At 44.8% G+C, this 23,243-nt stretch overlaps 1 protein-coding gene across 3 annotated transcripts in view; it reads left to right on the forward strand.

The window, feature by feature from the left end:
- WDR17 (WD repeat domain 17) overlaps positions 1-23,243 on the forward strand; it is a 2,439,098-nt gene that overhangs the window by 2,043,491 nt on the left and 372,364 nt on the right. For all 3 annotated transcript variants that reach the window (XM_069631441.1, XM_069631439.1, XM_069631440.1), the window contains 2 exons: positions 4,127-4,268; positions 4,353-4,455. In XM_069631441.1, the coding sequence (XP_069487542.1) occupies positions 4,127-4,268; positions 4,353-4,455 (245 nt within the window). The remainder of the gene's footprint in view (positions 1-4,126; positions 4,269-4,352; positions 4,456-23,243) is intronic.

Consider the following 23,243-nt stretch of genomic DNA (forward strand, 5'->3'; position numbering starts at 1 on the left):
GAATCAGTGGTTTTCCACAAGCAGTACCATCATTTCATGTGGTGAATTTCAGTATCATTAAAATATCCAGCAGGCAGCCCTCACCACCTTCTGCTTTAAACATTATAGTTATTTCTTGTACAGTAGACATAACGCAGTCTGGACAAGCTCCTTATTATCCAATATATTTTCAGTTTCTTTTGAAGCTTCTAAAAATTATATTTCGGGTTGATGGGGTGTAATCAGTGATATAAAAAATTGGTCTCTTGAACACACAAGTCAGGAATTGATGGGGAAGATTGGGAAAGATTGATATGTAGTAATTTCTATTACATCTACTTTTAACAATGTCTGCTAGCTAGAAGAGATTTTAGAACAGAAATGGTGTTTACCTTCCACAGCTCTGCAATTGTGTTTAATTCAAATGTTGACAACCACAAGTTTTGGTCTTTCTTGTTCCTAGGCCTCTATCGGAAAAGAATACAATTAAAAATCAGAATGTAGGTCTGATGCCTTGAACACTGAACTCTTGCCTGAATAAAAACTCTTTTGAAACAGATAGAGTAATTATACTTCTTTTTTTAAAAAGATTTGTTTGTTAGGATTTGGCAGTAAGTAACAAACATGATACACCCCCTGCACCTTCACCTCCATGCCCTCCCCCACCAGAGCTGCCATCCCTGTACACTCAGCAAGCCAAATTATACTCCTAGAGTCAATACCTCGGCAGGGACATCAGACAATGTCCAGAATCCTTACATTCTGTGGGCATATTTGAAGCCGGTAGACCTCCCGGAGGTATGCCAGCACCATCCCCCAACCTTCCCAGAACTTCACCCAGTCCCCCTGAATGTTGTATGTGACTCACTCCATTGCAAGGACGTCAAAGATCTTAAATAGCCAGTCGTGGAGTGTAGGGGCCTCCTTGCTTTCCCATTTACGTGGCACCACCAGCAGCGCAGCCAACAGCATAATCATACATGCCTTAAAGTGTGCCCTCACCTGCAGGGACTTACCCCTTTCCCATTGGCCCAGCGTGCACGCCCCCATCCCTGGCAAAAGTTCTAAGTTCAGCATTTCGCTGGGCACGACCACCAGATATGGGCCCAGTTCCCCCTCCCCAGGCAGCCTCTCCAGCAGTCTGACGATGCCTCTGCGAACAAGGATTGCAGCCTCTCTGTGGTGTAGTGCCATTGGGTGAGCGCCTTGAAACACTTGTGTATAGGCGCATTATAAATGCCATATCATATCATATCATTATACCACACCTCTCATAGCTGAATTGACTGGGTAAGCTTGGAAATGTTGCCCCACAAAAATTCCCACTCCTCAGGCAAAATGTGCCATTCCAACGTTCTCTCCCATTTTCCCATGTAGGGCCATGCCCCTTTCACTGCCCCCTGGCAATTATGGCGTACAGATCAGAGATTGGGGGTGAGTCCCCTGAGTCTGATGTGATGTACTTCTCGAACACAGTGAATTGTCTGCTCACAGCTAGCTTGTTGTCTGGGTGCATCACCCTATGCCGGATCATACCTATTGCCCCAACTCTTCTGCATCTCTTCCGGTCTCGGATGTTTTCCTTGCCTCTTTTTCTTTGTGTCTCACCTCCCCTACCTGCTCTCTTGGCCTCCTCTTCGCTTCCAGCCTCCACTCCTGTTGCTACCACCCCCTCCTGCACCCTTGACATTACCACCTTCCCCTCACTTTTCACTTGTCTTGCTGTTGTTGCCACCTCCTACGTCATCTTTGAGCTTACCACCTCCTGCTGAAAACTTGTCGCTATTCGCTCCTCCTAACTTTCAGCCTGTGCTCCTGTTGTCACCACCCCTTCCTTCATTGTTGTTCATACGACCACCTCCTGCACTCGTCATGTCAGCACCTACATCCTTCATCTTGCCACATCCTCCTTATTTTCACTCTCTCCACCTGTTGTTACTATCTCCTCCAGCACCCTTATTTTATTTGTTATTTTATTTATTCATATAGCGGACATACCCAGAGGTATCACAGCGCTTATACATTGTTGGTGCAGTGGTCAAACAGACAAACAAAGAGATATAGAGGGAAAAGTACAGTCTTAAGCATATTTATTGAAAAGACACGGTTTCTAGAGCTTGTTTTGAAGTTTAGGAGAGATTGTTTGTTTCTGATGTGGTCAGGGAGAGTGTTCCAAAAGGTGGGGGCTGGCAAACAGAACCTGGAGCCCCCTGCTCCTTTGCGCTGGATTCTGGGGGCGAGAAGGACGCAGCCGGATGATGATCGGAGGTGTTGAGTCTGTGGTTTTGCCGCAATGTGGGGGATGAGTTAAGAAGGGGCATTGAGGCGTAGACATCGATAGGCAAGAACCTGAGTTTTGAAGTCTGTGCATGTTTTTATTGGGAACCAGTGAACTTCTCTTCTTGCTGTTGTGATATTTTGTAAGAGCAGAAGTCTTTTCAGGTTCCTGGAAGTGGTGCTGAAGTAAAGGATGTTACAATAGCAAGCTTACTACCAATGATTGCTCGTGAGAGGGTGAGGCAATTGATGGGCGAGATGAATTTCCTGCTTAATGAGATGAGCTTGGCTGTGTAAGTTGAAGATGAGGCAAGTGCATTGATCTGGCGGGTCGTGTTGAGTTCTGCGTCACGACAAACACCAAGGGTTTTCACATACTTGGAGACCTGTATGGCCGTCCAGTCAATGGGAAAGGAGGAATAGGAATGGTCAAGGATGCTTAGTTGGTGGTGGAGCCCACAATGAGAAGCTCTGTCTTCCTTTGGCCTTGTCTCCTTCCACCGCCTTCTCACTTTCATCCTCTCCTCCTGTTGTCAACACCTCTTCTTTCACTGTTGGTATAATCAATTCCTCCTGCATGCTTAACATTAACACCCCTCCTCACTTCCAGCTTCTCGTCCTGTTGTTTCCACCTCCTCCTTCACCCTTGGTCGTATCACTTCCTGCTGCATCCTTGGTGTCACCACCTCCTTATAACTTTCAGCCTTGTCTTCTGTTGTCACCTCCCCATTACTCAGCCTCCACCACCTCCTGCTGCTTTCCACTGCTGCCCTCTTATCATTCTGTTGCCACCAACAAATTTGAGCCTCCTGTTCCTCTAACCCACACTCGCTGACTGGCGTCTCTTGAACTTTATGCTGCTCTCACCCCACACGCTGGGTCTGACTCTTGGTGAGCATCTGTACCTTTGGTCTATAATTGGAACAAGGCTGCGTTTGGTTGCTGTTCCTAAGGGCACATGGGTCTGAGTTGATCTGAGGGGGTTGGACCAAGGCTGTAACTGACCTGTCCACCATCTTGCAATTCATGCTCTCTACCCCAACCCTCTCTGGTACTTCCTGTACTGAGCTTATTTCCCCTGTCACCAGCATTTGGATTTAATGCTGTGTAAACCCTTTGTGATATGTTTTAGCTCATTGTTTCTCTAGAGAACAGGAGTATGTGGTGAAATTGCTATATTGTATCCTTGGTGAAGGAATGCTTCAGTGGAAAACAATGCTGCAAAAGTATTCAAACTCATGCTACTACCGCCGGGGGAATGAAGCTGGGTCTGCTGAAAGTGCGTTTTTCAGTGCACATTCTTTGGATTTGGTCAAATGGAGATTTGGGCTCCCTCGTTGGGGAGGAACATTATGTCTACGATCTATGAACTCTGTATGACACTGGGGATGGTTCCAGGTGACTTGGGCATCTGTACTGCGGATGGCCTGGGGAGAGTTAATCTGGCTCTGGCTGTACTGCAGAGTTCGTCTATAATTGATCCCTTCCAAGTAATGGGGACCAGGGCAAGGTGACAATGGGGTCCTCCATGCCACTCCCCAGTCCCATCGCCCACTGGCTCAATGAGGCCTCTGTACCCCTCTGAGCTACCAAGTTTGTAGTCCGCAGAACCAGACAGTAAACTTAATCACAAAGCCCATAAGGTGTAAATGCATTTGTAAAATGTAGTACCTTGCTCTGCATTGTACACAACTTCAACATATGTTTGCCATTATAGATAAAACAACATTTGATCTACTGTTTCTGCACTATTATACCAAACTAGCAATGATCTGTGTGAAGATATTATTGTTTTACTAATTTTGGAAATACAGTTGCATGTCAGAAAATTGCTACTTACGTTTTCGTTCAAAAAAACATTTCTTTCCAGTGTAATCTCCCAGGATTGGAAGAATGTGTACAATTGGCAGAGACTGCTCTCATAGATGGAGATATCTTTCAGGCCATCAAATATTATTTGTTAGGTTCAGAACCTGAAAAAGCCCTGCCTATTGGAATCCAGTTTGCAAAAGGTACTTTTTCAAATAAAATGTTTCGTTTTTCAGTATGGATAGGCATTTATTTTCATCTCTCTTTTTCCTTTATATTTCGAGCAGAGCAAATTAGCAGCACAGAGTGGACTCTGGACTCCATCTGCCCAATTCTTGATCTGCTGAGCTATATCAGGACTGAACGACTAGTACTGCACAAATGTAGTGAGTGAGTACATCATTACACAGGGTAACCAAATAACAATTTTCTGTTTCATCTGAACACTGATGAATCATGTGTTTTTTATGATCTTGAAATATGTATATATACTTTTCTTGTATTATGCCATAAGTACTTGTATAGTGCTTATGTACCATTGAGGTGCTCTCTTGATATTAGAGCCTACAGACAGGGGACATTTAACTGAAAAGGCAATCAGCTGGAGGAGAGAGATTTGAATTGTCTGTGCAGGAAGAACTGAGATTTTCATTTGCTAAACAAAATATTAGGCGTTCTTAAATTATGTGATGGGGCAATGTTCTGAAGTTGTGCAACTGGAACACAAAACACACTTGAACCCTTATGCATTCTTCTGAATTCCGATTTGAGGAGTAAGTCCTGGGACGATGGCCAATGTAAATTCAAGTTGCCTTATAGTTTTCTCTCTCTGAGGGAAACTCGTTAAACAATCCCATAGCAAAGTTGATGTGTTCAAATTTCCTTAAGAGAGTTGTGAGTTTTTCATTTGAATTACAAGTTCTCTGAAACAAATACACAGGTAGAGTAAGGTAGAAAATATCAACATCTGAAATGAAGTCTGCAGCAGTTTTACATCACTGAATAATCCTATCTATTTGTTAGCTTCACCTAAGCTTAATGTGCTGTAGCCACAAGTGGATTTCCAGAAGTAAGAGTTTAACTTGAGTAATCTCACTGGGTCCCTGGCAGCCTCCAGGGAAAATCTAGATGTCATCAGGATTGTCCTCTAATGATCAGGCTGCAATATCCGACTTGCTCAACACACCTCAAATGTAACAAACATCTGTGCTGAAGGGATACTCTATATCTTTCTGCCTTTAGCAGCAGTATATATTTATTTCAGAACTTAAAACCTTCATGAAAGGGTACTACATACAATATAACCTATACAAACAACACTATTCCAAAACAGAGAAAAATGTAAATAGCTAAAAACAGAATAACAAGGTAATTATGCAACAGCATGTTTGTCCAGAACTATTAATCCTCTTTCAGTATACAAATACATAAAAAGTGCAACATGTCTGTTCGGCAGTGAGTACAATTCGTTTTTGCATGAACATTTGTTCTGAGATAAGCACCTCTTAAAATTGGAGCTAAGAATCTTTTCCTCTAGGGTTTCAGTAACAGACAAAAAAATTGAAAATGTGTTAAATCACTGGTTGCAGCGTTATTACAAATGCAATAACGGATTGTGGTTGTTTCCATTTACCTAATACCAATGTAATCGGCAGGCAATTCACTGTGAAATGAAATAGCAGATACGGTTTTCATGCATTTTCGAACCAGCTAACATAATTGTCTTTAGTAAAATGCTAATCATACTTGAAGTTGTGTTCCACTGAGCACTTGCCTTTGTCTATTACAAGTCATTGTTTATTTTTCGATGCATAGTATCTATTACGTAATAATCTAATTACATAATAATCTAATATCTATTTGGATGGTTTATGTGAAGCGACAAAAATTTCAGACAGGTCCAGCTGATCAAACTCCTTTTTAAATATTGCATCCGTGGGCTTTTAAAGCAAACTTCTGAATTCAGCATGCCCCGAATCACAAAGTGGGTATAATGAATATTTGGATTATTCCGCAATCCAGCCCAAAATAGTAGTGGCTTTATACTAATTAAATCAGGTATGTAAAATAGGCCAACATCCAAATACATTAAATATGTTCAGACAGCTTTCATTGCCCCAATGACATTTGGCAAGAAGTTGTTTTATTTTACTTGAATCTGCATTACAGATACATTACCCTGAACTTCAGAACCATAAGTAACTATCACAATTGCCTTTGCACAGTAAATTGGCAAAGTTGAGTCAAAGGTGAGGCCTCCCAGTCCCCTTCTGTAGTTGAGGATAGCACCATTGACCTGGGCCACTTTAGTGGCAGAACTAGTGACTTGATAATCCCAGCCCATATTATTGCTGAAAGTAATCCACAAGTAAGGGAACTGATTTAAGTCTATGGCCAGTTGGGGTAAGGATAATCTACTTCTACATCTACCTACATCTACCTACATGCATTGAATTGGATTTATTAACATTTAGAACAGTTAGAACAAGGCCTCGAGCAGCCATCAATTCAATATAGCCACTCATAAGTTTCTGAAATGCATTCGGTGTACCAGCCAGTAAAAAACCATTGTCTTTATATATCAATGCACAAGTGTTCCCGGAGCCATTCTCTGTGTATCCTTAGTCCATTTGTTCAGCTCATTGGGTTAAGAATAAACATAGTTAAGTGCCAGAGCATCAGACCCATCAGTGGCCACTAAGGGGTTGGGTGTGCCATTTTCAGCAGTAGAGACAAGGTCATTCCCCCAGGTGAAAGAAGCCTGATACCCACAGATTTGATTCTAATTCCACCCCCTTACAATAGATCGGCTCTCAAATAAGGACAAGCATAGAGGTTCGGAATTGACGTGCTAGCTGGGGTTATAGATCCAGACTTCAGAGGTGATGTTTAAGCGTTGTTACGAAACCATGGAAAGGATCCCTTCTAAATCCATCAAGGGGATAAAATTGTTCAAGGGGTGCTTGAGAGGGCAATGTTCCTGACTCCATACTGGACACCTCAGCTACTGATCATAGATTCCAACTAGGGAGGCGTTTGAGTAACAAGAACTTAACAAGCATTTAAAACTAGAACAGTGAATGAAGACAACCTGCATAGGAAATTTCAAATAGAACTTATTGGCCTTGAGAAAGACATTCAGTCGAAACACGTGTTGGCTGTGCCGCACAATAAGACTACCAGAAAATAAATATTACAAACATCTTTTTCAAGACTTTGGGATACTCATTTTATGGACAGTACATCCAAGGGCACTGTATAACTGTATTGGCCGAGCGCAAAGTGCGAGAGGTTTCCATTAAACTCACTTCCTCAAACATGATTGGTTGTACTGCATTAAGCCATGGCTTTCCTGCTGCATTCTTAGTCCCCCCCTTCCTTGTAGCTGCTTCCACGGACTGAGCCATTAAACGGAATGAGTGGTGGAGCTATGCAGACTCATCCAGATTCTCTTGCTCACTAGTGCGTAGAAATGTACCTGAGCAGGCGCACATGCATCTTGAAGTTACCATTTCTTTTTTAAATATTGGGGCATTTTTGATTCTCGTGCTGCCTGCAACCCCCTACTGAGATGCTTACTAGCCTTCCAGGGACACACAGGGGATGCAGTGCTGTAAAATGTGGCTGTGAGTGGTATTCAGGAGCTAAAGTGAGGGTTATTTTGCACACAATAAATCCTTTTGCACCAAAGTCCCCAATAAATGTGTTCCATTTGACAAACCCCTGTCACATGAGCGGTATAAGGTGGGGTAACCCAAGGATTTTTCCCTGCACTGTCCAGAGGCTCAGCATCGCTTAGCGGGCCATGGCACACTGCCTCCATGGCTCCCCCACGCTTCTCATCCTAGTACATACACATGGCAAAGTTATGTGGGTTTTATTCAAAACAGATTTAACATTTTCTCCTTCTTGTGTAATCTGCACAGTAATTGATAGGGGCATAACAAGTTTCTCTTTTGGAGTGGGATAAAATAGGAACATGTTGTCCTGTTTGATAGTCCTCACATAATCAGCATTAGGGGGAGATATCCATTCAAGGAAATAACTTGCTTTTCTTTCACCCTTAGTATTTTAAATATCTGTATTGGTTTTTACATAAAAACAGTAAAATTAACTGACGCATTTCATGCCAAGCACTTCAATTATAAGACAACAGGGATAACAGGAAGAGGTTCTCAGTGCTGATCCTAGTATCAGTAAAACAGTATGCATCTAATGGTCTTGCAATAGTCGGGGCGTCCATCCAAAGCATAAGATGTGTAAGTCACACTTTCACATTTCAAATACACAAATTTCAAACCCCATGTCTCCTCATGTACATATCATAATGAATCTAATTGCCAGTACCAGATTCAAAACATTGCCTGATACTGATCTCTGGCATATATGAGGGCGGGAGCCTAATAAATATGTTCCTTGGGTTGGAGGGGCATGTGTTAACTCCAGGTACTCAAGCTTAGTATGCATTTGTTCCTAGTAATGGGATATTTTCAGACATGTACATAGTTTATGCATCGGGACAGCTGTGTGAGGTATAAGGGAACATTTGTGCCAATGTCTTTGGAGTCAAGTATACTCTGTGGAGCACATTAAGTTGTATTAGCTTAAAACTTTGATTTCTGGACACTGTCTTGGGATATACTAGCATCACCTCCCATTACTTTGTCTTCAAGTGTGCAACCAAGATCTTTCTCCCATGTCTCTCTGATGACTAATTCGGATTGGGAGGCTCTGTCTATCAACACAGGCCTCATTACAGCCATGCTGGTCCGGTAACAAAGGTGTCGCTAAGCCTACTGGCACTGTTGTTACCGGACCAGCATAGTACGACTCTGCGGGCGGGTTCCGTCCCGCCCGCCAGGGTCAGACCTGGCGGGCAGAACGACACCCGCCCGCAGAGTTGCACGGAAGCACCGGCAGCGTTATTAACGGTGCTGGTGCTTCCGTGGTCCCCATGGGAATGGGGATTAACATTTACCGGCGTCTGACTTCCCGGACCGCCCTTCCAAGGTCACTAGACCTTTTGTTTCCCATTTTGTGTGAATGTGATGGAGTTGTTTTATTTTTTATTTGTTTTTAGTTTGTTTACAAAAGTATAGAACCTTTACACATTTTATCAAGGTACATGTTTAACATCTTATAAAAGAAATGTTCTATTCATCTCGCTTAAAACTTCATAAAATAGTATTAAATGTCCTTACATTTCCTTATGTTTCAATAAAATTAAACAAAATTCACCAAATTCAACCAACTTGGCAATTCCACAAAAAGAACCCTAACTTGAAAGCATACATTTATCCAAAACTCAATTACAATATTTTCTGCAGTGTTCACTTTTACAGAGTAAAAACAACTATATCACACAAGTTTGGTTTTAAGATCAAAATATAAAATACTTTCCAAGAAGAAGATTGGAAAAATTCCCAAAACCACGCAACTTCAGCCATCTACATCTTTACATATTAGAGTCTAATCTTGTTTATGGATGGCAAGTTCTTTAGCTATGCAATTACATAAATTTACCAGTGCGTATATTAGGGGTTTATGAGATCCTTGCATCATTCTTGCCTATAAAAATTTTAGACAATCTTCATAATCAATGTTCACAAATTCCATCAATAGTTTTGTTCTAATAGTTTTAAAGTAAGGACAGAATAAAATTAGATGTTTCATTGTTTCATTTGTTTTAGTACATGATGGAAACCGACAATTACCAGAGATGCTTTTGGTCTCTTTTTCTTTCCAAATGGCAGTTCTTTCTTTAGTATAATATAAATTAAATGTATACCATAAATATGCAGTTCTAGTTTGATTACATGGGAAAAGAATAATATGGTAAAATCTGGGAATGCGTTTCTTGATGTGTACATAGTACTCTGTGCATTTTATATTTTGAAATTTGATCTGTAGTGATGCACCAGTCTGATTGAAGTAATTTTCTTTTTGCGTAACCTGGGCGATAGTACACATCATCGACTGTAATGTTGATTTCATTCAATATGGACCGCATTCTAGAATGGTAAAGAACAATTGAAGTACAGTTTGCCAGATCTAAGGTTTTTTTCATATCGATATATAACAGATTTTTTTTTAGGAAAATGCATTTTTGCATAATTAGTGACCAATCTCCATTTCCATCGACTAGATAAGGCCACTAAACCTAATTTGTGTCGTAATATGGCATTGGGTAGGGACATTGGGAAATGCATATCAGACTTCAATAGTGTGCCTTGTAGTTGGTCTAAGATCAAACTCACATCACTTAGGCATATGTCCAGCGCATACAGAATTACACTTTCGATTTTAAGTGTTAGAAAGTCGATGAACTGAGTTAATGAAAATTTGCAATATTTTGCAAATATAATTTTCAGTTGCAAAAGCAATGGTCTACTCTTAGATTTTATTAGATTTGACCATGCCTTAATTGAGTTCTGTTCAGATAGATGGTATCCCAGGTAGATGGTATTTGTGATACAGGGTATCGTTGTTTCCTGGATCTTCCATTTGTATGTTCTCTGCTTTTGATTCGGGCCAAATTTCATTATGGCCGTTTTTGCGGGATTCGGTGTCAAATTATGTTCCATAGCGAAGGCTTCAAAAAGATGCAATTTCATTTGTAGTCCTACCAGCGTTGGATCTAAGATAATGATGTGGTCGGCAAATGCAATCCATTTTAAATGGATAGCACCCACCTTTACCCAGAATAGATTTTCCGCATGCCAATTTTTGTCAAGACCCGAAAGGTAGAGATTGAAGAAGATTGCTGCCAGGTCGCATCCTTGTTTTAAGCCCAAGAATGTACTAATTGGTTTAGCGATGCTTCCTTTTGATGTTATTTTTATTTTGTAGGAGGTATTAGAGTGAAGTTTAATAAACCAGTACAGTAGCTCCTTTGGGATGCCCATATCAGATAATTTACTCCAAAGCAGATTCCGTACCACAGTATCAAATGCCGACGTCATATCGATCAGGGCAATGTAGACAGGGTTTGAGGTTTTCTTTCTTGCTACTGCAATCACATGAGCCATGATTGAGGCATTTAGTATGGTGCTCATCCCTTTCCGAAAACCGGTTTGATATTTAGAATATAGATCTTTGTTTTCAATGTATTTTTCGAGATCGTATAGCAACAAGATTGCCAAGATCTTCGCCTCTGTGTCTATCAGAGAGATTGGACGATAATTCTGTGGAAGAGCAGGATCTCCTTTTTTAAATATTGGTGCAATATTTGATGTTACCCAGGATGACGGGATAATTCCCGACTTAATGATATGTTGAAATTTTGTTTTTAGAAGAAGAGCCCAAAGGTAAGGATCTGTTTTATATAAGCATGTGGATAGCCATCAGGGCCTAAAGCCTTCGAATGAGTGAGTCTAGAGATGGCCCACTTGAAGCCATCAATTGACCAGTGCAACCGGCCAATGTCGGTGTGGTTGAGAGTTGGAGGTGGGACATCTCTGAATTTCTGTGGAAGCTGGAATTTCGCGCTGATGTAATCTTGCCATACTTGTTCTGAGATGCAATTCGGCATGGCTGACATAGTAGGCTTTTTGTTACTTTTCAATGTGTGCCATATCGTTTGCGTGTCATGAGACGTTATGGCTCTTACTAAAGCACATTTCTCTTCATTATATTTTGCCATCCTTGTATGTTTAAGGTCATGTTGGTATGCACTAAGTATTTGATTTCTTTGTGTCTGATGATTTTGTGCAGTTAGCATCTTTGTTCTCATCTGCCTCAGTGCTTTGTTTTTTTCCCGCTTCAGTGCTTTGCAGGTAGGATTGTATGGATTCAGATGTTGTTTCTGTGTTTGGTTTTTGCTGAAATACTCCAAGGCCATTTACATTGCTTCTGAGAGAAAGTCTGCCATCTCCCTTACCGATTTTCCCTGACTTACGGACTTTACTACTTCCATTTGCCCTGTTACATAATTAACCAAACATTTGCATAAGCCCTGACTCTATCTAATGGATGTTAGAGGATGGTCGATTTCGGCCAGAGCAACAGATGGATCAATTTCCAACACCTGGTGTTCCAATTTGAAGTTGGTGTAAATTTGAGCATGGTCGCCATGTACAATTTCATTGATTGATAAGGTAGAGGATGTCACTAGAAGATTATATGTGATGAATATAGAGTCGATCATCGATTTTTTTGGTCCCTCTTGTCCATGTGCACCTAGAATTGCTAGGTGCGGTTTCAACCAAATCCATGTCCCAGTCCTGTAAAAAGTCTGTCAATTTTTTTCCTCTGCTCCTAGACAATATGCTAGCCGTTCTGCCCTCTCCGGTGATGGGCTTGCTACAATCCGAATTAAAGTCCCCGGCAAATATGATTTCTGCAGCTTGATGTTTTTTGGTTAACGTTTCCAGGCAAGTGGGGGGCGCTGTTGAGCAGCCTACAAAATGGCCGCTTAGCTCTGGAGCTCCGTGCCTGGCCGCTGATTATCCGGCAACATCGGCGGTTCCTGCCATAATCCTTTCGTCTCCTCTGGCCCCCTGTGTTGCTGACTGCCTGGGCTATCTGCACATCTAATCCCGAAGCGAATCGGACCCCCTAAGGCCCCTGTCTGACTACTGCGCTGGGCCTCGCTGTGGCCGACTCTGGGCCCGCTGCGAGCCGGCCTCTGGAGCCTCCGCTTGATGCCCCGGTACTTGGACTTCCAGACCCACCACTTCATCCGGAAACTCGCCCGCTTCACACCCGCAGCCTTCTCGACTGGACCTGGGCTGCCGGGGATTCCCGCTCCTCGTGTGTGGCGTGTGGCGGCTGCTCGCTCTCCCGGTGGGGCGCTCCGACCCTGCGCCGACTGAGAGGGGTGTGCCGGGTCGCTGCGGAGGCCCGTGCGGCCCTCCCTTGCTCTTTGGGCCTGAGGCGTGGATCCCGCTTTGAATGCCTGCGGGTGCCCCACGTGCGGGCGCTCCGACTCTGCTGGGCCATTCGCTGCACGCCAGCGCTCCTGTGCTGAGTTCCTCCCGCTTGGAGCTGCGGCCTACGGGTGAGGAGCCCCCCCCGGACTGCCTGATAACGTCTCCGATCCTCACAGGGCTGTTACTCATTGAGCTGCTCACGTCAACGAGGGCCTCCCGGCGGCTGTGCAGTTGGGCCCCCTGAGGTTGGGACCCCTCCATGATCCAACCAACTGGATGGTCGGTAAGCTGCGTATCACATAATATCTGGCTGCCCTCATTACGCCTGGTTTAATCTGCTGACACCGTTACATCTGCTGCGGACCCTCCACTGTACAGAGGCTTGCTTCCTCCTCATTGCCATCTCCCCCCGAGGCGCGACCGCTCAACACCCAGGCCCCTATCTCTTGCAATGTCGGGCTGCTCCAGAGGGTCTGCCAAAGGGGGCACCATTGATAAATTCGCTAAGGCGATTCCTCGAGCTGAAGCAGCCCACATGTCGCCCCCGCGGGAGGAGCTCGATAATGACAATATTCCTGGGGCTGGGGCGCCAGATCTTGCCACTCTAATGGAATCGATGGCCAAAAACTTCGCCTCATTTCACGAAAAGCTTGACGACATCAACGCAAATGTTGCCTCACTTAAAACTCGTGTGGATCAGGCGGGTTCTAGAATCACGGAGGCCGAAAATAGAATCTCCACCAATGAAGATGTTATACACACGCTCCAAGACACTGTGGCCTCCTTGTCGCGTGACATGAGGAGTGTGAGGGCGAAATGCGATGATTTGGAATCACATTCCCGCAGGAACAATCTGCGCATCATCGGGGTCCCCGAGAATGCTCTCAAGGGCCGGATGGAAGACGCCGTGGAGAAATTGCTTAAGGACCTGTTGGACAATCCGTTCCTCTCCCCATATTTCACGGTGGAGCGGGCTCACCGGGCCCTATCTCTACGACCCAAACCGGGCGACAGTCCTAGGCCCATAATAGCCAAGATTCTCAGTTACTGCGACAGGGACCTCATCCTCCGCCTGTCGCAGGAGAAGGGTAACCTATGTATGGAGGCCCACACCATCAGAATCTTCCCGGACTTCTCCGTGGCGGTGCAACAGGAGAGACGTCAATTTCTCGGCGTCAAGAAACTGCTCAGGGAGCGCAACGTCCCTTATGCCATCCTGTTTCCCGCACGGCTTAAGATTACCCATAACGGCAAATTATACTTTTTCACTGTTCCAGAGGAGGCGGTAAAATTCATCGAGATGCAAATACCGCTCCACAATCCGGAGGACAACCAAGCTGGTAGCATCTGAATACGCACTGTGCGGCCCAACGGATCTTACTGACTTTGCTGATCCTTGATGGGCGGTATGTTACTGGCAGCATGACTCTGTTCACTGTGATTTGTAGTTGCTACTGCATGCATTTTTGTCGCGGCCTGGCTCCCCGGGGCAGGCGCTAGTCACCCCTTTCTGCTGGACTCTGTGGCTGTCAAACCGCCCCGGCCGTTGGCCCTAACTGACTGGGGAGGGCGCCCTTGGGCTCTGGGGTCCGACCCAGTAGTCCCCTACTAATCTGGAGTCACTACTCATCATCATTATACATAGTTCTGGTATGCCCACTACAATGGTCACCTCGGTGACACATTCCATGGGGCCAACTCATTTTTTGATCCGGCCTGCCCCGTAATAATCATCGCCACCTATTACTTACATTGCAATGCTTTGATGCCTCTGCGACAGCCCTTGTGTCTATTGGCGATGAGGTGGCCATCCACCACGAGACTGCTGTAAATGTTTGTATTGTAATCGAATTGCTATGACGCATGTACTGATCCCTGTCTCCCACCTAAACAGGCGGGACCATACATTGCGCGACCGCCGACACTGCTCGTCTTGTAACGGAACCATCTGGTTCCAAGCGTGCCTGCACGGCAACGGCGCACCCCACTGCGATTGCATTGTTCTTGGTTACACCTCTGTTGTGGGTTAGCCCCTGTTGGGCTTTTGGACTGTCTGAGCCAAGTTGGGGACGGCTCAGCTGAGCACAGTTCGGGGAGGGTGATGTTCACACCACTAATCTTGGATCGGTGGTGAGGGTGGTGGGTGGGAATGGGGTGTTATTTCAAAAAGGCACACGAGGTTTCGCGGCGCGCGTACTGAAGGGCAACAAGTGCATTGTCAATCCCAACTCCTTGGGCTCACACTGTCACTGGACATGGGATGTTCACTGAGGTGTGCATTGTGCGATTAGATATTTACTAATGAGATGTCTACCGTTATAATGTCCTGGAACATCCGGGGATTAAGTAATCACACCAAGGCCCGTAAAATTATGGCCTTTGCTAATAGGCATAACTGTAGAGTACTATTTCTACAGGAGACACACTGCAATGGACACATCCCACAGACTATGGCCCCATCATGGGGCACCGCCAGATTCTTCACCTCCTACTCCTCCCAGGCTAGGGGCGTACTCACTATGATCCACAAATCAATCAAATTCATACTGCATAAAAGCTACATAGATCCTGAGGGACGGTATGTTATATTACACTGCACTCTGGTTAATAAAGAGTATCTTCTAGTCAACACCTACTGCCCAAACATAGACTCTCCCGAATTCTTTGACGCTGTTGCCACCGTACTGCTGGGCTTTGCGGGAGTACCAATTATATGGGGAGGCGATCTAAACCTTATTCTGGACACTGTCTTGGACAGAACCGGAACTGCTACTAGAGCCCTGTCCAGTGCTGCTCGTCAGTTACGCAGCCATATACAAACATTGAGCATCTGTGACGTCTGGAGGACACTGCACCCCCAGCGGCGTGAGTACACCTACTACTCGTCTGTGCATGACAGCTCGTCTAGGATAGACCTGTTCCTGGTGTCAAGGGAAATTATGGGCAGAGTAGGGGGCTCATGGATCCTGCCTCGCACACTATCAGACCATGCCCCAGTCTTGGTGGAATTGGGGATTCCCATCCCGACATTTAGCACCTGGCGTTTTAAATCTGAGGCCCTCAAAGACATTGTCTTCAAGGCTGAAATTTTGGCCGACATTGAATCTTTTTTTGAGTCCAACTCTCTTCAAGATACATCAGCCGCGGTGCGATGGGATGCCTTTAAAGTTTACATTAGGGGTATGTCTATCTCTCGAGAGGCGGGGGTCCTGAAAGCAATAAGAGCTGCCCTCGGGCGCTCTGAAGCGAAGCTGAAACAACTGGAGCTGCAATGCTCCACGGCTGCTGACCCCGGTACACTCGCTCAAATCAGTGATGAACTTCAGGTATATAACTCGCTTGCTACCAACGAAGTCCAATACTTCAGCCGCCCACAGGCCGCCAGGAAGTATGGGGAGGGGGACAGACCCGGGAGAACACTGGCAACACTGGTCAAAAGGGAACTTGGCCCGACGCAGATTACCTCCATCAAAGATCAACATGGCAGCCCACAATGGGCGGACCAACGTATATTAGAAATATTTGCAGAATTTTATAGATCCCTCTACTCCCAACCTGCCGAACACAACGAACAACACATGCGTGAGCTCCTTGACCAGATCCCCACCACTGAGATATCCTCTCACCCGGGACCAACTGGATTTACCGATCACATTGGATGAGATAGTGACGGCTATTTCAGGCCTACCCAAAGGCAAGGCCCCCGGTCCTGACGGGCTTACCACTGAGTTTTTCCAAGAGCATGTCGCTATTCTGGCCCCTAGGCTGCTCGAGGTTTGGGACGAGGCACTGCGCGTCTCTATCCTTCCCCCCTCCATGCGCGAAGCAGTCATTACGGTGCTGCTCAAACCTGGTAAACCTGAGGATGAATGTGGGTCTTACAGACCCCTTTCCCTGATGAATCTCGACACAAAGCTCTTTGCTAAGATCATAGCGAACCGCTTTCTGCCCATCATGACGCACTTGGTTCACGAGGACCAGGCGGGCTTCGTCCCCGGTAGGTCTACCTCTCACAATATCAGGAGGTTGTTCAATGTCATGTCCCATATAGACCAGGATGTCCAGGCCATAGCAGTCACTCTGGACGCTCAAAAAGCCTTTGACATGGTCTCCTGGAACTATATGTGGCTGGTACTTGAAACTATGGGCGTAGGCCCGAACATGATTGGGTTCATCAAGTTGTTATACACCTCCCCTATTGCAAGAGTAAGAGCTAACTCATTGACATCTGACCTTTTCACACTTACCAGGGGCACCCGACAGGGTTGCCCCTTCTCCCCGATCCTTTTTGCACTAGTGATAGAGCCGATGGCGGACTATATCCGCTCACGCCACGCCCGCAAGGGAATAAGATTGGTTGATGATCCTGAAATCATCTCTCTATACGCTGACGATGTTCTGCTGTATATCAGGGATCCCTCGGCCCATCTCGACCCTATACTGAGGGACATCACTCGCATTGGCACCCACTCCGGGTTTACAATTAACTACTCGAAGTCTGAGATCTTCCCTCTCACTAAATCCACCACACAACCTACCACCGAATATCCCCTCCGTTGGTCTCCGGATGGTGTTAGATATCTGGGCGTTCAAATATCCCTAACCAAATCTACCCTGCTCGCCAATAATTACTCAGCTGTAGCGCAATTAGTTGAGGCCAGGCTCTTACGGTGGCGCACCCTCCCAGTATCCATGACAGGCCGTCTCTCCCTCATTAAAATGATTTTGCTGCCCAAGCTCCTCTATACTTTCAACAACGTACCCGTATGGCCTGGTATGGAATATTTCTCTAAACTACATGCACTATGCGCACAGTTCTTGTGGCACTCCGGTGCTGTACGCAAGAAATGGACCGATATGGTGCTTCCATACAAACAAGGGGGAATCTCTGCTCCGGACCTGCTGCTATATTGGATTGCGGCCCAGGCCCAGCACGCCACTCATGGGTACCCCGGTTCTCCTGCCCGCCCACATGTTAAATTGGAACGACTGGCAGCCGCCGGCACTAGCATAATGGCCCTCATATTGCACCAGCACTATACGTCTGACTCCCCCATAGATCCTATTAGCGCGACCCTATACGTCTGGACACGCCTGTTGTGTCTGCTATCCGACCCTTCCCCTTACTATAAATGGCTCCCGGTTTGGGCGTTCCCGGGCTTGGAACCCACACATGACACTGCGCTTGCCCGTCACTGGGGCACATTGGGGTACCAGGCATTATCGGACTTCTATCCGGAAGGCAGGTTCATTGAACCTCAAACTTGGAAACAGGGGCACACCGGATCCGCTCTAGAGACTCTCCAATACTATAGGCTTCGAGCTGCGTTCCGCACTAGATGGCCCTCATTTACAGACGAGCCCCCTGATAATCCGGCGATCGCATACATCGCTAACTCGGGCGGCGCTCGCGGCGTCGTCTCCTCATTGTATAAGATCCTACAAGACAACACTCCGATCCCAGTGCTCAGGGCACGTGACGATTGGGCAACTGAATTGGGCCTGGAAATATCCGATGGGGTGTGGGGAGAAATGTGCCTACATACCCAAAGGGTCTCTCTCAATTTCCGACACCGGGCCATGCAATACAAACTCCTGAATAGGCTTTACTATACCCCGCACAGGACTTCGAAGTTCACTCGCACCGCGGTGCACCCCTGCCCGCGCTGTGGAGTAGAGGGAGCTGACCATCTACATATGTTTTGGTCCTGTACTAGACTGTCTGGCTTCTGGGATGACATCCTAAACACACTCACCGAGATTATCGAATCGGTGGTCGACCCTGATCCCTTGGCAGTCTTGTTCGGAGTCTGGAAAACGGAGGACACTAGACGTCTGGCCAAATTTTTAAATATAAGATGTATGATAGCCAAGAAATGCATACTCCAGAGTTGGAAAAGTTCCTCCCCTCCGCCCTTTAAGAAATGGCTGAACTTGCTTACCTGGTCACGAAACTGCGAGGAGGAATACCTGTCCACGCTCCCAGCCCACTCCCGCCCCAAGAACATCTGTGTTGAATTTAACACCTATCTTAACAACCAAAGTGCAAGTACACCCACGACTGACTCGCCCTCTGCCTCACAAGGGATACCCCCTACACCATGAAACCCCACAGCCTCTGCCTAAGACTCGCCCTGGTGCTATTGCTATGTCTACTGTGTTATGATTACTATGTTGCTTAAGTATAACATGTCATTCAAATGTGTTGCCTTGATGTATGTGCCTTGTGAACCTCTGCCGGAAAAAATAAAAGTTTAAAAAAAAAAGTTTCCAGGCAAGTGTCTACCTCATCTAGTGTGACTTCAATTGATAAGGTTGCCGGATTCCAAATATGGTAATTATGATTACCAAGGGTACTTGGGTATGTTAGTACTCAACATGATCCCCATTAGGCTGGTAGATTCCCATAAAGCCTTTGAATTAAACTTTAACAAATTATTCACTGCGATTGCAAGGCCTCCAGAGGGGCGGCCTTGATTGGTTCTACAGGCTGGAGAGCAATATGTGGTGTATCCAGAAAGGATAAACTGGTCTAATTTCATGGTTTCTTGCAACAAAATAATGGCCGGTCGATCATTATTTCACAGAGATTCATGCCATTTGAAGATGTTGAGATATCTACATGAATTCCATGACAAGACTTTTAATTGATCACTGCGACATGGCTATGGTTTTATCGGCGTGTCTCTACTTTTGAAGATTCAGTTCAGCATTAGTTCCAGCCATGGTATGCTTTGTGTGTTGGCTGCAATCTTTAGTAATTCCTGTATTGCACTATCGGCGCCACCTAATGAATTCGATGCACATCCTAGAGTCACCCTGGTCTCTGCTAGAGGTGGGATTGAGTATGCGACAAATTCTTTTGCATCTCCTTCGAATTCAAAGGTACTTAGGATAAGTCCTTTGTCTTTTATTGCATTTCTGCTAAAGCACAGGAATTTCATGACTGCTTCAGAACTAAGGTAGCATATCGCTCTTTAGGTATTTTTTATAGCTAATGAGACTCTTAGAATGTCCTCTGATTTAAGCATCCTTAATTGCGGTATACACATGAGTAATGCGAGAGGAAATGTTCGGTTGATGCAGTGGTTTCCCAATGATGATTGGGAACCTTCCAGACCCACAATGTACAATTTTTTTTTGAGCTTGATTCTCATTGGTTAAGTCCGGTTCCCCAACAGTTCCGTCAACTGGTGGGGCTTTCGTAAATTCCCTCTCTTCTACATTCACCAAGCGAGATGGAAGAGCCTTTGAAATCATTTCGGCATTAATCGCTCCATCATATAAGGCTTTTCGCAAGAGTTCAAGTGTTTCATGATGATTAGTTGCAGGTTCTGTGTTGGTTTGGTGGCCTCAGACAGTGCTGGTGGTTGCGTTGGTGTCATTCTAATTTCTGGGAAAATTTGTGGAGTTTCTGGTTCCACAATATATTTACTCAATGCGGGGCCATGGATTGATATGCGCTTTTCTTCATCACCAGGTTTAGAATGAGTGATGTTATTACTTGTTAGCAATTTCTTGTTGTTGTCGAGCATCGAAGGAACCTGAGCAGGACTTCTTATTTTCCCTTCACCGTTCAATTTAATTGACCTGTTTCGGTCAACCGACTCATTCGCCTTCAGATTGTTGTTTTTTTCCATTGATACATTTAGACAAGCTTCACTGTATGATTTCCTGCTGTCCGTCTTTGTTATAGAATTTTCCTCGGGGACATTAGCCGCCCTGATCGTTCTGGTGGTACAGCTTCCTCCACTAATAGGAAGGTAGTTATCAAGATTAATTTTCTGTTTGTTCTGTAGGAATATTGCTTGTGTGTTAAGTATCTTACTTTTTGAGATATCTTGAGATATGTAAGTCTATGTGATCGTCGTCCATAATTTCTATTGCTAAATCACTGTTCAGTGCATCAGTGCACGCTTTTTGCACGTTGTTGGATTCTGCCTTGGTTCTGATTCCTTTTTGAAAGGCATCTTTCCACCCTTTTTGCATATCTTTTTATGGCTCTAAGATGGAGTTTTTTCGCGCGCCCTGACATGAAGAAGGAATTTGCCTCATTAGGAGGAACTTCTTTTTCCATTTCGTCTTGGTTCATCTGGTCCAATGCTTTCAGTAGAACTGTTGGGCTGTCTGGGTGTTGGTTGGATTGGGCTTATTTTGCAAATTGAAGAATAATGGTTGAGTTAATCTCCTTTACTGATGCTTCCAACTCTTTCAGTTCCTTTTTACATTCACATATCTTAGATAAAGGTGTGGTTGTTGGTAAGATAGTATTGGGTAGATGTAATTCTTCTATACAGCATTGTATATTTTTGTGCCTGGCGGCCGAGTGGATTGCTAATTTCTGGATCAGTGTCGATCCATCCTTGAGGGATTTTAGAGTTTCAGCAGCCATGATAAAGCCTTCTATTCTATCCATCGTAGAACAAATGTGTTGTAACATTGCTTTTGTTTCTTTGAGTTCAGTATGAGTTAGATCATGTCCTTTATCAAGGAGATCCAGTATTTTCTTTATCACTGGAAATGTTCCAGGGGGTGGCTGATCATTGTCTTCCTCTTGACTGGATCCCCCGAAAAATTCAGGCTGGGAGGCCTTAACGTGGGCGTCGTCCGATTCCAGAGAATATGTCAGGGGTGGGGGCGGAAGTTCTTCATTGATGTTTGCAATTTGTTCTTTGTTTGTTTCTAAGTCGCTCTGCGCGTTTTTCCAAGATTGCGATTTAAACGGCAGTTGCCTTTTCGTAGAGCCAGATGATGCCAGAGGTGTTAAAATTCCAAGGGAACAGCTCACATGTTCATCCAAAGCAGCCCTTTTCTTCATTGTAATGTCGTGATATTCTTTATCGCAAGTGTAGTCAGTTGGTGACTCAGAGTAACTGCGGGAGACTTCCACTGTTCTTCGCAGTTCGTATGATTGGGACTCCAGTGATTCAGACATAACAGTGCTAGATGGATCTTATGGCTGCATGAAAAACTATCCTTGTGGGATCAAAGGTTAGATTGGAAGGGCCCAGGGCGGGTATCTCCAGCACTACAGACTCAATATATGATGTGCGCCCGTGGCAAATCAGCGAGTCAGTGCTGGTTGTGGATAATGGAACAGATGCATGTGGTGGAGTTTCTCAAAGGGGAGGTTTGAACCAGTGCCCAATGGAATGTCCGGGGCATAGGGAATCCCTGGCTTCATTCTGGCTCAAGTTCATTTTCACACCTGAATACGTGTCTTGACTAACAAGGCAGCTCTATCATTCGTCGCTCCCAACCACAATGCCTTTTTCAGTTTGTGTGGTGCTATTGCCCATCGCAAGAGCAGTTCTCGTTATCTGAGAGCCACATGGCTACAAATTGTAGAGGCGAAGTAGAACTTCTCAACATCCTACACTCACAACCACATCCTAGCTATAGGCCTAAGAAGTGTTTGTAACTCAATCCTGTGTCTTTTGGTACCCCATAACAACTTCTTAAGTTTAGTGTCCATGGTATTAAAAAAATTTGTTGGTATCAAGAAGGGGATATTAGCAAAGTAATAGAGAAATCTCAGTTAAATAATTGGCTTAATTATTGTGGCCTTCCACATTAGCAAGAACAGAAGTTTATTGCAGAAGGCAAGGGTGCTGTCCAGTGTAGCAAGTGCTTCAAGTGTGTTATTAATTTAAGTGTTGTGAGTGTTGTAATAGATATTGATACCCAAGTAGCAGAAGGTTTCAGCGCACCATTGCAAATTCCATTTAGTTAACTGTGGGCGCTGGGGTCGCCTGTCATAGTACAGGGGAAAGACAAATGATTTGTACCGGTTGATACATAGGCCAGATAGTTTACCACAATTCTCGAAGATTTCCAAAATACAATGGGGTATTTAGGTATAGCAGGACGTCATCAGCATATACAGAAATAAGTTGCTGCTCTCGCCTGATTTCTATCTCAAAACATATTGATTCTTGAGCAGACAAGCAAGTGGTTCCATCACTAATGCGAACAGTAATGGGTAAAGTAGACATACCTGTCTCGTTCCACGTTGGACCACCCATACTTTAGAAATTGGATCCCTGTGCAGACTCTAGCTGTTGTGTTACTATAAATCAGCTTGATCCATCATACAAACATATTCCCTAGCCCATATCATTTAGGTGTGGCGAACATTAATTTCCACCTTATTGTATCTTATACTTTCATAGCATCTACAGACATAATAACGTAATTCTGCACATATTTTTGTGCTTCTACTATCACATGGTGAAGCCTATAGAGCTTTTGCGAAGTGTTCCTCTCTGGGATGAACCCTGCCTGGTTTGAGTGTATGAGATGGGACAA

The sequence above is a fragment of the Ambystoma mexicanum genome, chromosome 6q, assembly GCF_040938575.1.
Source record: "Ambystoma mexicanum isolate Mex_15411 chromosome 6q, UKY_AmexF1_1, whole genome shotgun sequence".
Classification (NCBI taxonomy): domain Eukaryota; kingdom Metazoa; phylum Chordata; class Amphibia; order Caudata; family Ambystomatidae; genus Ambystoma; species Ambystoma mexicanum.